The sequence below is a fragment of the Vidua macroura genome, chromosome 15 (genome assembly GCF_024509145.1).
Source record: "Vidua macroura isolate BioBank_ID:100142 chromosome 15, ASM2450914v1, whole genome shotgun sequence".
Taxonomy (NCBI): domain Eukaryota; kingdom Metazoa; phylum Chordata; class Aves; order Passeriformes; family Viduidae; genus Vidua; species Vidua macroura.
The window spans coordinates 9,574,458-9,589,154 of NC_071585.1; the positions used below are offsets into that span (position 1 = coordinate 9,574,458).

General features: G+C 41.8%; 1 protein-coding gene across 2 annotated transcripts; it reads right to left on the reverse strand.

Annotated features, from left to right (window-relative positions):
• Positions 1-653: 653 nt before the first annotated feature.
• On the reverse strand, positions 654-14,608 carry SAR1B (secretion associated Ras related GTPase 1B). Of its 2 annotated transcripts, none has more exons than XM_053990988.1 (7): positions 14,402-14,608; positions 9,881-9,951; positions 6,906-7,025; positions 6,041-6,106; positions 5,396-5,499; positions 5,114-5,245; positions 654-3,590 (listed from the first exon to the last, which is right to left on the reverse strand). In XM_053990988.1, exons 2-7 carry the CDS (start codon positions 9,933-9,935, stop codon positions 3,474-3,476), a joined length of 594 nt encoding a protein of 197 aa, XP_053846963.1. In that variant the 5' UTR covers positions 9,936-9,951; positions 14,402-14,608; the 3' UTR covers positions 654-3,473. The 2 variants fall into 2 exon arrangements, with proteins under 2 accessions (XP_053846963.1, XP_053846964.1); XM_053990989.1 differs by having other exon boundaries at positions 14,330-14,403.
• Positions 14,609-14,697: the final 89 nt, after the last annotated feature.

The window sequence follows — 14,697 nt, forward strand, 5'->3', positions numbered from 1 at the left end:
TCCTCAGTCCACAACTAACAATAGTGTGACCTAAACGTGAGCACACTGTAGTCAACAGAAACACTGGACTTTGGTTGGTAACAACCAAATACTTTTGACAGGACAAACAAGAGAAGAACAATTTGACCTCCAGCAGACCTGCGAATTCACTGGGATTGGAGACCACCGCCATCATTTTCCTGAACTGACATTATTATAAATAAGTGAATGCCAAATGTTCTATTTGATGCTCAGATCCAATTATCAAAATACAATAAAGCTCCCATGCATGCAGGTACTGTACTCCAGTGAATGCCACAGGTCACCTTTGGCACATCATAGTCAGGACCTGAACACAGAAATAATCCTGATCTGGCAGAAGATGAATGAGAAAGCTTGGAGAGCTTTCCCATCTCCAATGCCAACAATTGGTGCTGAAAAATGTATTAAACCAAGACTGAAATACAGCAATCACCTCTCAGTTATACAATGCATACTAGACCCCAATTTTAATTACATCCAAGCAAAAGAAATCTTATTCAACCCAGAGATGTTAGTAAATGGGGTCACTGCCATGAAATACAGGCCACTGCCACAAGTAGTTATTAGGTTCTTAGAAATCTGCATTCATTTCTCTTAAGGAACTGTTGCAATGCAAAAACAAAATGAGACAATTCATAAATAACATCTTTATTAATGAGTTTTCTTTTTCACATTCTTTAAAGTGATGTTCAATTAAAATCTGCATAGTCAAGAGTGCAAAAAAAAAATCATATAAGTCAGACCCAAATGTGAACACTACATTTTTGAAGCAAGACTGTCCACAGTCATAGGAATAAAATAGAAATAAACGGCCAGGGGGATATGGAGGGGGTGGGGATGAGAACCACCAGGAAAATTCTCATCAGTATATTTGTCTATTAATAAAGTCTTCACACAAAGACACACAACACTCATTCACATTCATGTGCACAACAGAATGTAAACTACAGAAGAAAGGTCCTTCCTCTGCTGAATGAAATGAAATAGAGCAAGATTATTTATGTATTTCACTGAGCATTGATCACCTATTCCAACAACATACCCAGCTGGGTAACACAAGGTCCAGGTTTCTTCATGCCCTTATTGCAATAACATTTCAGCCACCATCCCAGAGCAGGAACCAGGAAATCAAGAGTGTTTCCACAACACTGGGAACTATTCTTAACACACACTTTTAAGCACCATCACCTCCCTTCCTTTTAATTTTTAATAGGATTACCCCTTTCTTTAGTGCTGTTGTTCACAGTTGGTTGGAAGAGCAGGTGAAGAGGACCCCTCCAGGCCCATGCAATGGCTCAGCCTGTGGAAGTGCAGCAGAATATCTCCACTTCCAGCTTCATTTCCATAAGCACGAGCAACACAGTCCCAAATCTCTCACATCAACACCACAACGTGACTCTGCAAGTAGTACTTTTAATATTTACACCATCTAGTGATTTAGCTGTGGTTCTCTGCATTATAACCATCATCAGAAACAGCTAGAGAAAAAAACCAAGAGGCACATCCCCTACATAATGGCTGTAGGTAGTAAAGACACACACTGTCCACACAGTGGTGAGAGGCCACTTCTTGCCTCCAGTTTGGATTTATGCAGCAGAGACACCACTCTACAGCTGAGCATGAGTTTAAATGCAGAATTCTCTACATTGGTCATTTGGAAAAGCCCTCCAATGCCCTCACACTGAACTGCACCACACACAAACTGGGCTTAATGTTTTGCATGTGATTCTGTAGTAATAAACTTCATTTACAATTTATATTAGTTAGGTTCTGAATTATTCAGATGCACAATCTAGGACTGTGGGGAACTGATCATCAATATTCAATCATACCAGTTCAGGTTTGGGCAAGGAATAAGTCTCATTTATTTGCTTTGTGCCTACAGCCTTTAGATCTGAGCTTCAAGCCCAGAGGTCAGAAGAAAGTCATTTGTGAAATCAAACCAGTCAGAAATACATTTGCTGCCATGGATGTTGGAAACATAAGGCCTAAAGTATTTTGGAGAAGATATACAACATGAAGTAAAAGGGATTCAGTACAACTTGCAGCAGTTTGTATTTGTACAAGGGCAAAACAAACTACACAGTGAAACTCAAACCCATCATAGTGAAATGGTGACTCCAGGGCTTGAAACCCCACATTCATCTGACAAATTAGGAGCAAAACTTGCCCAGCACAAGAAAGCACCCACCACAGCTCCCAGCCAGCATCAATAAAATGTGCTGCAACACCTTTTCTTCAAAGAGAACCTGCTTTCTCCTTGCAGAACTAACACTCAAAAGCAGGGAAAAGCAGTCAGGAACTGGAAGGAGGGACTGAATTTTACCCCAGAAATAAGTGCCCTGGGCAGCCAGCAGCTGCCACACTGGCCAGGTTTCAGGGCAAAAACCACATAAAAGAATCCATCTTGTCCTAAAAATAAAACTGGCCAATGAGTGTGAGCTCGTAAACTTGCAAAAGCAGCAATGGCAACCCCGTTTTTCTTCTCCTGGAAATTTCATGCGCAAGTCTTCTGGTAGATCCAAAAATGAATGAAATTGGAAATGGGATATTTAGTGCAGTGGTATTCTTATTTCTTCAGAAAGAAACTATTTCTTGTGTTACATCAGGGGTTTAATTCAAGAGACCAGTAGATTAAGACCACTTTTGTCATTAGTTCAAGATTTACTTTGGCACAATTAATTTAGAGTTTTTGTATTTGTGGTAATTATAAGGGCATCACAGTAGATTTTTCCTTTATTATGGAAAAACCTAAAATAAATACAATTTAGTAGTCTGAAAAAACCCACCTTACTCTAATCTACAGCAAAACTACTTTGTGGCCTGTTTGTGTTTCAGGAAAATATCCCACATATTCAGATCAGCCTCACTAGTTAAGACACATTAAAATGAAACATTTCCCATTAAAGATGCCAAAAACTGGATTTAAATTTATTGCATGACGTTGCATAAGAAAGTGTATTATTGAAAACTGTAAGGCATCATGCAATTATCCATCAGCTAATTATTTATTATTCCTTGAAAGATGGTTATATACTCTAAAGTTATAAAACCAGTTTCAAAAAAGTACATAAAAAATTTAACATAAGCATTAAATATTTTTCACATGTTCATCGTTTTCAGCTGTTAAAAAGTGCATTCAAACATACTGTACTGGAAAGTTGCTCTGACCAAAAATGGTGCAGGAGACTCATTAAATTAAAAGCTGCAAAAGGATGCTGCATGGGATTAGAAAGCTCACAGGTTGTGGTATTTAAACTTACAAACTTGCTTGAAATAATTTTGCAATCCTCACACTTACAATTTAGCATCAATGATATAATTAGCTAAAAATGTGTATTTTTAAAATTGAACAGTCAAATGAATTCAAGTTACGTACACTGAGTGATCAAATAAGGAGCAGACAACACTGAGACCCAGGCCAGGATGTGCTGCTGTGATTTTGGCAGGGATCAGTTGATGTACTGGGCCATCCAGCGGAACCCCTCCCCGTAGCCTTGTCTCTTCAGCACGCTGCACATGAACACCTCCAGGGGCCTGGCATTCAGGTCCTTCAGTGGTGTGCTGCCCTGCAGAGAGACAAAAGCATGCCCTTACAGTTCCCTTAGAAACAACATCTATTCCACATGGACGTTTGCATCCATGGAATGCCCCTATTTAACTCGTGTTTGACACTGGAATTTTGGAAAATAAATTAATCTAAAATCATAGAATGGGTTGGGTTGGAAGGGGCCTGAAAGCTAATCTCATTCCAAACCCCTGCTGTGGGCAGGGACACCTTCCACTAGACCAGGTTGCTCCAAGCCCTGTCCAAACTGGCATGAAAACACTTCCAGGAATGGGCCATCCCCAGCTTCTCTGGGCCCGACACCTCCAGAGAAAGACCAGAACACGTGACCTTAATCTCAGTAACTTGTGTACAACAACACTGTGCATGTTCTCACAGGCATCCACACTGGAGAGGGGGAGGTACGTGAAACCAGAATGGAACAGCAAACATGCAAAGAGAATTTTAGAGCTTATATTTGATGTTCAGTCACAGTTCCCTGCTCTGTTTGCAACAGTTTTCCAACCAGATAAAAAAACCATTTGCTACAAATTTTAGGACTGACCAAAGCAAGAGTGCCGTGTGTTTGCTTGCTAAGATCAGCACAGTGCAATAAAGCTGCTGTTCAACTGGAGATTCACACTGGCGTCCATGCTTCATCAAATACATGTGATGTAAAGACCAGAAAACAAGAGGGCAAAATGCAACAAACAAGAAAGTAAAGATTTGTTCCTGCCTGACCTGAACTATGACTGGCACTGAACTTAAAGGGAGGCACCTAAGAGTGAATAAGCAAAGAGGAATTGCAAGGCAGGTGCCCTCAGCAGAGCTGGTCAGCTAATGGGAGCTGTGATTGGAAGCCACAGTGGAACGACTCTGTCAGCTGCAGGGAGGTTTCTTTCCAAGGGCCAAGGACACCAAGCACTGTTTCTAATGCTCACAAGCAGAGCACTGTATTAACTTTACATTAAGAGGAGCTGAAGTATCACAAAGATCCTTAGTAGAAATCTGCCTTGTTGCTACGGATGCCAATAGGAACTTTTTCCTTCCCACAACCTACAAGCTTAGACTTCTACAATGGTGTAAATCTATCTCTAAGCTTTAGGCAAATATGTTAGGTAGAAAATTATTAAAGCTTGCACTTGAAATGAGAAAGATTCTATTCAGTTTTCTCTCATAATTCACTCTACAACTATAGCCTCTGAAAACTATTTAAAAGTAGTGCATAAGAAAGTTGAAGTACTAAAAATTATTCTAGATACAAGTACATTTTCTCTGAAAAAATATGGCATTATATGACGTAAAAAGTTGTAGTAGACATACATTTTACACACACACACACAAAGAGACTCTGGGATCCGTTCTACACGTTGTTATTATGTACTAAGTACTTTATAAATTAGAAAAACATTTATTTTGTATAGCTGGAGCAAACCAGAGTCAACACACAAATAAGGCAAACTAACTGCCTAAGCAAAAAACCTCCTCCCCAAAAAAAAAAAAAAAAAAAAAAAAAAAAAAAAAGAAAAAGAAGAAGGAAAATACCTTTCCTGTTGTCTGGCCATACAGACCAAATGTCTCTCGTAACCTCTCTTCACTGATGGCTTCAGGTCTGTCAATCTTGTTACCAAGAATTAGGATAGGCACATTAGCAATAGTTTCATCTGTCATTAGTGACTGCAAAGGAATGGACAAAGGAGGACTGATTAATTTAAAATACAGAAGGACAAATCACTACTACTCATTCGTAGGTGACAGCAGAGGTCTGTTGGGTATTTGGGCTTAGTTCTTAGAAGTTCAAACTTTCAAAAGCTTATTTCAACTTACATCCAGTTCTTCTTTTGATTCAAGCAATCTTTCATGATCTGCACAGTCCACCAAGAACACAACACCATTAATTGCAGGCAGGTAGTTTTTCCACACTCTGCGAGCTACAGGGAAAATAAGAAATAAAAGGGAATTATCCCCAAATACAGAGCAATGCACACTGGTAATTAAGAAGCAACAGGTGTGTGTGGGTTTATTAATTTGATTTTTTTTTAATTCTTAGCTTATGTTCCCAGTCTTTGGAATGCAATTTCATGTTTTACAAAGCCTGAAATAACAGAACAAAATTATCATTTGCTCTAAGGTTATCACTGTTGTATCCCACATGAATGCTGATGTGTGGAAATGGTTTTTGTTTCCCCAAGAATTATGTCAACAAAGGTAAGTTTGAAGGTAAATGCAAGGAATTCAAAGTACAGAACTCCTCACAGTATTAGTCAAAAGTTTCTCCTCTATTGCAGCTCTTGCTAAATCATATTTGTGATTTGTGATAAATGGTGGAGATGGGCAAAAGAGCAGCCAATGTCTTTTATGCTGTCACAGAAGAGTTTGGGAAGTCAGTCTCTGCAACAGGGCCGTGTTTCTGATTGGAAGCAAACTCCAGCCCAGTTCAGTGAGCTTAAGTGAGTCAATATACACTCTTACCTTGAGCATGTCCACCCAGATCGAAGGTTGTGAAAGTCATGCCAGCAATTGTCAGCTCTTCTGAAGCTGGAAACACACAGAATTATATTCTAGGTGAAGATTATGCAGTGCTTTGGAAAAGTCCGGCCCTCTAGCATATAGATTTTACTTTCTTTTGGTTCTTTCCAGTATTTTGTTATTCAAGAAGAACATGAAAGTAATACATTCTCTCAAAATCAGTGGCACATTCATGTATCACCAAAATGTTATTAACCATTAAAGCATGTGTGAAATACCTACAATGCTAAGAAGAGCAGAGTATTCCTACATTATTTATCCCTACATATTATACAAACAACAGTTGGCTCTGACATCTGGTTTGCAAAAAAGGTTTTGCATTTGGCATTTTGTTTTCAATACTGTTCAAGGTTTCTCCTCTTCACGTCCTTTCCCAGTTTCTCACCTCCTTACTAGACTTCCTCAATCCACATTTTCAACCTGTGTTGAACTTTTTCTCCTGCAAGGTTACCAGGATAACAATTACACAGCAACCTCTGAGACACAAATACTGATTTTCTAATTATGCAGAGAAGATGTTCCCAAAAATTGCAAGCTCCTATTTCTTGCAGCTTCTATAGTACAAACTCTCTGCTTCATTGTTCTGCTTGTTATTCACCTCTTAATTTTGAATATAGCACTCTGAACTATCCTACACACATTGTTTTTTAAGATTACTTGAACTATCTATGGATTGCAATCCCAACAATCCCTTTGTATCTCCCCAGTTACACTGGTGTTCTTATAATCAGATCTGGCATAATCAGAACCTGCTTTTCTTGCAATCCTTCAAATGCTCTCTAGCTAAGGAACAGCACTATTAACTTACTGGGGTGTAACGTGGGCACATGTTGTCCCAGTCTGTCATCTTTGAGCATGTGCAGCAGTGTAGTTTTTCCAGCATTGTCCAGTCCAAGAAACACTAGCTTGCCTGATTTCTTGTACAGTCCTAAAACAAAAAAGGACCTAGTGATTAATCAGTTCAACCAGCAGGAGTTCATTTTCAGCACTAGAGATGATTTCACTCCTAGGAACAAGGTGTTACGGTCACGGTGCAAAATACAGACCAGGCAAACTCCACCACAGCTTTATCAGTGCCCTTCATCCATGTTGTACAAATGACATTCCCACTTACCACAAGCCTGCTGCAGGTAGCATGCAGCTTACAGGATGCTTGGCAGGAGAGGCACAAATTGGTGTGAATGTGTCAATCATGGAAATGCATTCCATTATCTTAGGAAAAACATGACAGAACAGGACTAAATGCTACTAGTGCAGTTTACTCTGCCCCAGCAAAAGGACAGTTCTGCTCACAGGTGGTGGAGAGGTGGGCACAGACCCAGCATTAACAGCAGGCTCTGGAGCATGGACCATTCTGAACCTGAACTCTGTTCACCTACCTCCAATTACAGCAAAACACTTGTCCAAGACAAAAAAGAAAATTCAGACCTCAATCACAATAATATAGAGAAATTGGATTCAACATCAATCATCATAATTTGTGTATAAATTCTTTAATATTGGTTAACATATTATTTGGACAAAAAGTAACTTTCATCCACACTCCCAGGAAAACTGTTGGCTACATCCTGAATGGCATCGTCAGGACACTTCTGACACACTTTGTCCCATGTGACAATGCTTTCCTAACAGGAATAAGAAATTTTATTTTCATTGGTTGTCATCTTTATAAAAATGTCTTCTGCCCTTCTTCTCCCCCTCCACTTGTAACCCCAGAAATGCAACAGTTGCTATGAAGGAAAGATGTTTAAAACACGAACACCATATTTTCTTAAATTGGAGATTATCAAAGGGCAATTCTCTTACAACTTGTCAACACTGTATCCTCTGCCAGAATTAGTTTTCACTGCTTCAAACTCATTGATATTCAAAGTAAAACATTAAGATAAATTAATTTAAAAACAAAACATCAATCCTGTTCTGTACTGGAAAAAACCCCTATCTTCTGTAATGTGCTATCCTCGTGTGTGTTGGGATGTTCAGCCAGCCCCGCTGATGCCGCAGCATTCCAGGGGCAGAGGTGCCTCTGCCCAGCAGACCTTTACACCACTGCTGTTTGCTCACCTCTTCCTCTGCCTTTGAGCTAATCTCAGGGATCACATTCCAGCTGAGCATGTTTTGTAACTGGCAGGAATGAATACTCTCTCCTATTCTTCATCTTATTTCATTAATCATCTTTATTACTCTAGGTCCTGCAGAGTGTCTTCACAGTTCTTTCAAAGACAACAACTCTTACTTCCCAAACTCATCTTCTCACATGCCCATATACATGCTAACTATTAAACTACAGAGTGGAGAAGAAAGTGTTAATGTTTACAGAGAAAGAAGTGGACAAACATTTTCATATACTAACTTACATCACAGGAGAAACTCCAGTTCACACTCACCTTATGAGTTAAACAAATCTCTACCAACCTATAGGAAAACAATAGTATTTTTCCCACTCTCAGCCTGCAGATCCAGGAGTCTTTGCTTCCCAGTCAGATGCTGCTGATTGCACCACAACATTTCAAGTTTCCCAGGTGTCTTTCACAGAAACACAACACTAACAAACAGCCATACTTCAGCTACTGGCTACACCAAGACCCGAGTTTTCATATATACAAATTAAAAAATGTTTTTGTGCCTTCCAGAAGTATACTTGTGCAAAGTTGTTCTTCCTAAAGTGATCCCATTAGCCTTCTGACAGGACAGCACGGGGAACTGTGGGCAGTTTCCCAAATGTTATGATCTGCCTTCTTCAACTCTAACTGAGAATGCAAAGAGAAAGTGTTTCTTTTAGAAAAAGAGGGACATAAAAGAGGGAGCTGCTTCAAGCTCCTCTATCATTCAGCAGAATTAGCCTTTGCTTGCACAGGAATGGAAGAGCAGGCCAGTGTGCAGTAATCACTGTGCAGCTAAGGAAGAAGAGATAAGAAAGATTAGTCAACTTAGTTAAAATTTCACTGGCTAACATTTTGATAGCAGGCCAAGGGTCTGACATTCAGTGCAAAACTTTAAACTTTCAACTGATAAAAGGTAGGTGCCACAGCTTGCTATGACTTCTTAGCCTCAAATGCTTTTTGACCACTTCAATAAAATCCTTTGAACTTGGGAATTGTGCCTTTTACCTATGCGATTTGCAACTTCTGATCCTTTTTTAGTATCCTAAAATTAATTGTATCCTAACATTAATATTCCTCATGGTTGTGGGGTTTTTTTTTCACCTTGGACTGATATGGATTGCAGACTTTTTGAACAGGGAATAATTTTCTGAGGCTCTTGAGTAGACGCCAGTGAAGTTTCACATTAATTTCTGTGGCACAGAACAAAAAATCACAGAACAATGCGCTGCTGAACATGAGAAAGGGTTTCAATATCTGACGCTAGTTTTTGCAGACAGTCCCTCCTATTTGCATTCTGAAATTATATCCTCATGTGCAAAAGAACTGAATTAAAATAACTGAGTTCAGTTCTTTACAGCAGAGAAAAATCAGGAAAAGACCCATAAAGGCCAACTGAATCACACCAGCTTAAATGTAGTATGATTAGAAAAGTCTAATCTATTGTGATCATGAAATAAAATGTAATTTTTTTCAAGAAGGATTAATGTAAGATGGAGTGGAGAGCACACTCTGGAAATGTTCAGTATTGATAAGTGAAACTTTTGTTTGAGTGTTACTAAATGTACACCAAACCAAATATTATTATTTATCCAGCAGTCTTATTTGAAGATAACAGAGGTGAACAGATATTTTACACAAGAATAGCAGAAAGGAAAAGCCCCAAACAATAATGACTTACCTAAAAACTGCAATACACTACTGAAACCACTGTAAATCCAATCAAATAGGAACATATCTGAATCTTATAGTCTGAAATAAAGAGAAAACATAATGCATTTAACTTCTGTCAGAACAGCACATTAAGCATTGTAAAGTACTTACAGGTAACAAAACTAATTTAAAATCCTGTGTTAAAAAAAAGAAAAATTAGTTTTGGTAAACTGTATCATAGACCAATTAAAGGACAATAGCAAAGATTTTCCCCTCTCTTGGGAAAACACTACATGGACGGAAGTCTTTGCAAGAAGTAAAACTAATTTTATCCAAAGTACAATTTGTTGAAGGTGTGTGATGATCCACTGAAGATTTTAAACAGGATTTTCACTTTTTAACTGGGGAAGAGTGGTACTTCAGAGAGGGCACTAGAGGGATATCACTGCAGATTTAGTGCTCCAGACACCCCTGGGAGCTGCTGGGGTTCAAAGTAGAGGCAGTAAGAAGGGAAGAAGTTTTGCAGAGCTGAATCTAGAGAAGTTTGATACCAAATAAATCCTTGTCCACACAGAGCCTGTCTGTTTGGCCTGTTATGGAAAACAATTACCTAGCACAAAGCACTGGAATTACCCTTCAAAGGCAGTGACCTCCTGTATTGCCCTGCACAGTCTGACACAATTCAAACCTTAAATGCAAAAGTTTTGTTTAAAAAAACCCGTCAGACTCCTGTATTTCCCCACTGAATTCCTTCAGCTTGGATTCAATAACAGAAGGCTGAGCTGAGAGTCCTAAGTTCTTTGTGTAGCCAAGAGTGATTAATTTCCGAGCTTTCGACTTAATTTCCTCATTATCTAAAGTGAGGATAATCATAGAATTATTGAGGTTGAAAAAGACCTCTAAGACCATTGAGTCCAACTGTTAGCCCAGCACTTCCATGTCCAACACTTAAACCAAGTCCCCAGGGCCACATCCACAGGACTTCTGAGCGCTTCCAGAGATGGTGAACCCACCACTGCCTTGGGCAGCCTGCGCCAGGGCTTGGCCACCCTTCAGTGAAGAAATTTTTCCTAATATGTAATCTGAAACTTTGCTGGCACAACTTGAAGCTGTTTCCTCTTGTCTTGTCACTTGTCACCTGAGAGCAAACACCAACCCCGACCTGGCTACAACCTGTCAGGGAGTTGTAGAGAGTGATGAGGTTTCCCCCTGAGCTTCGTTTCTCCAGGCTGAGCCTCTCCAGCTCCCTCAGCTGCTCCTCATCAAACTTGTGCTCTAAATCACACTGAAAGCACCAGTTTGATACAGTGAACTGTGAGCATTTTAGTTCTCTTGGAGACTAAAGGGCAACATCCTTAGAAGCCTTTAGCCAGCTAATTCCTACTGAAATACATGATCCCTGCAGACACCAGAGTCTGACTGCCCTGGAAAAACTGGGCTACACTGCTAAACACAGCTGGCAGAGGTATCCACACTGCTACAGGGTCTCACCACACTTGTTTAGAAGCTGCAGGGCTGCCTTGGGGCATCACAAGAGGACTTCAGGGCAGCTCTGAGCCTAGAGCACAGTACACGGGAGTCAAAACACAGGTCTGAACCAGCCCAAAAATCCAGGCATCCATCACAGCAACTCATGACAGAGTTTCTTTGCTACGCAACAGCAGGTACATCATACAGAGATAATGTGGAAAGAGGAGTGGATATTTAAATGACCTTTGCTTGCACTGGAACAAAATCTGTTCAGATGACGAAGCACCAGGTGTCTTGGTTTCGCCACAGCAAACCCGTAAACCTTTAACCACGTCTACATTACTCTGAACAACACAGCAGCTGCAACAGGCACAATTTTTAAGAATACCAATCAAATATGCTTGTCAATGCATAAACACCCAGTTACACAATGTCATGATTGAAACTGTCCCTTGCATGGCTAAAAATCAAAGGTCAAGAATAAGCAAACATGGCAGAACACACACGTCAGCAGATTTATTTATTGCTTGAGCAAAATACCAATCGAGAAAAGCATCTGTGGGGCTTAGGGAAACGATCGACTCAAATAACCTGCAAATCAGGGCAAACAGCGTGATGTAAGAGAAGTGCTCAGATTACTGAGGTGAGAATAACTTCAGTGTTCAGTTGTATAAACCTGTTCCATCTATTACACTTAGGTTTCCAAAAACATCAACCAAAACAATCTTCATGCATTACAGAAAAAAAACTTTAAGGGGTGAGATTAAAACGATTAATCTGAGAACAGGATTACTCTACAAACACAGCTGAAGTGGCATTAATACTGGTTCAATTTCCATCACCATAAGAAAAGTGGTGCTGGAAGCAGAGCTACCCAAATCTTCCCAGAACAACCTCCTATCAGCTGGCAGCAGTTAAAGGAAAACCCTTTAAAAATGGGAAAAAAATGGACAGCTAATTGTAAAGGCACACAGGTAATATTTGAATAGCGATATTAAATCTACTCTTATCACATAGGAAAAGTAACTTCATAATTCAGAGCTGTGTCAAATCAAAGCATTACAAAACCACAGTGGCTCTTCTCTGGTTCGAGTGTGGTTACACTGAGGGCAAATTCAGGGAAGAGCTGAGGCTGTTGAATATATACAGACTCAAACTCTCAGGCTCACGTTAAAAACACCACAAAAGCAGAACAATGAAGACACAGCAATCACTGTTCACAAGCCATGATGGAGATGAAGGTACTATTTTAATGTTATTTCAAGGGTTGATTTGAAAATAATCCACTGGAAAGAGGCAAAAGCTTTGAACAAAAGGCTGTGCTGGACCAAGACAGTCTTTTGATACCAACTACTTTTACAGACATCACCAACTCACTGTATCTCCACTGCAAAGATACCAAAGTTAACTTTCTAGTATCACTTCAGTGACACATGTCTACCACTGAAAATTGTCCCCATCAACCCTGGTCAATGTTATTTCACCAGCAAAGTGAGTATACACCACCCAGTAACTCCTGTGCAGCCAGGTCCAGCACTCCATAGACCAAGGACGTGGGTTCACTTACTGAGACTCTGGAAAATGAGGAATTCCCCACAGTGGCTCTGGTAACACCAAGCCAGCCTCCTGAAGGGAAAGCTGCTGACAGCATGGACTAGCAAGCAAACTCACTCACACCTCTTTTATCTTCTGAAAAATAGGAAATTTTTTCTGCCTACACTCAACTTGCTTTTTTTCTAGCTAAAAATAATTTCACTTCCAAACCTTAGGACAGTGCTCACTTCTGAAGACTCCTGAAGTTAAGGTAAGAGACAGTACCAGGCTTTTAAAGAGCATTTTAAATGCCTTTATGGAACAATTAGGAAACAGAAACGAGTGACACCCAAGTGAACAGCTCCTGCATGAACTGGGAACACACTGTGCTACACCTGTGTGGGGACTGTCAGCAGGAGCCACTGACGAAATCTCAGTCCAGCCTGAGAGCACCAAACCATCGTTTCAGCCACAGTTCAGTCTGAAACCACAACCTGCAAGCAATGGCTTAAAGCCCACTGCCAAGGGTGTATTTTTAGTTTTTCAAGTAGGGTAGAAACATGATAACTTAAAAGTTATAATTTCACACACGATCACCATAACATTATAAAATATTACCACAGGCAACAAAAGTAAAAATCCCTAGGAAAGCCAGTGGATAAACTGAGATTCTAAACCACAATTTATTCTTTGATTTGAAACTGCACTTGGATGTTGTATTTTAAGAGCTAAGGAAAGGCATAGTTAGAAAATGAGGTAAAAGCACAGACTTTCTTAAAGTATTTTAATAATGTTTTGCCAGTAACTCATTTTTGAGACAGCAGAGTTTAGCTGTGAAGACAGCACTACAACACACGAGTTCCTAAGGGCGCCTGATGTAGAGGTTTAGGCAGCCCTGGCTCACAAAGCCCAGCTGTCAGAGCACATCCTCGCCGCAGGGCTGCTGCACCATTCACTGACTTGTGAACAAAACCCTTAAAAGCAGTAACTTCTAAAGACATAACAATACTTCAAACAAGTACTGCCAAGTCGATACAACGTGGCAGACGGCTGCCCAGGGAGGTGCAGGGCATCGGTGGGTTATGGGGTTACTTAACACACCTCACCATCGCAGAGCCACTGAGGCAGCGCTGCTCGGGACCTGCGAGCGCCGTGACAGCCTCACGGACCGGCCGGTGCCGCCAGCGGCCCGAGCAGCCCCAGGGCTGTGCCGGGGGAAAAACAGGGAGGCGCCAGCAGGGATAGGAGGGAAGGGAGGGGAGCAGCCGCCCCCAGGCCCCTCGCAGCGCGCTGCCCGCGGCCCCGCGCAGGCCGCGGCTTGTCGGGGCGCGCAGGGACCCCCGGCCAGGCCCAGCCGCGGCCCGGAGGCCGCTCCCAGCAGGACACGGGAATGGCCCAGCGTCCTGCGGGGCTCGCCCGGCTACCCCGCCGGCCGGGGAGAACAGACCCCTCGCCGTCTGCCCCGCTCACCCACCGCCGAGCCTGAGGTGCTCCGGGACTCGGGCAGCACCGACACCGACCGACACCGACCGACACCGACACTCACCCGCGGCTGCGCCCGCTCCGCCCCCCGCGCTCCTTCCGGCACCGGCACCCGCGGCGCACACACTCGGGTGGGCTCGTCTGTCTTCGGGTGGGCTCGTCTGTCTTCGGGTGGGCGGGCGTGGTCTCGACTGGGTTGCCTTCGGCTAGGTTCGGCTGGGCTCGCCCCGGTTCGGTGTGTTCGGCTCGGTTCGGCTGGGTTCGGTTCGGCTTCGCTCGGCTCCGCCCCTCCGCGTGCCCGCCCAGCCCCGCCTCTGGCCCCGCCCCCTAAAGCCGCAGCGCCGGTCCCGGAAGTGCCAC

What these genes read in the sequence shown, in the direction of transcription:
- SAR1B (XM_053990988.1), bottom strand. Translation starts at nt 9,935, where the DNA reads ATGTTCCTATTTGATTGGATTTACAGTGGTTTCAGTAGTGTATTGCAG. An exon ending in TGTGCCCACGTTACACCCCA is followed by an intron (nt 6,107 to 6,905) that starts GTAAGTTAATAG and finishes GTGTGTTTCCAG; the next exon opens with CTTCAGAAGAGCTGACAATT. An exon ending in TCTGGGTGGACATGCTCAAG is followed by an intron (nt 5,500 to 6,040) that starts GTAAGAGTGTAT and finishes TTTTCCCTGTAG; the next exon opens with CTCGCAGAGTGTGGAAAAAC.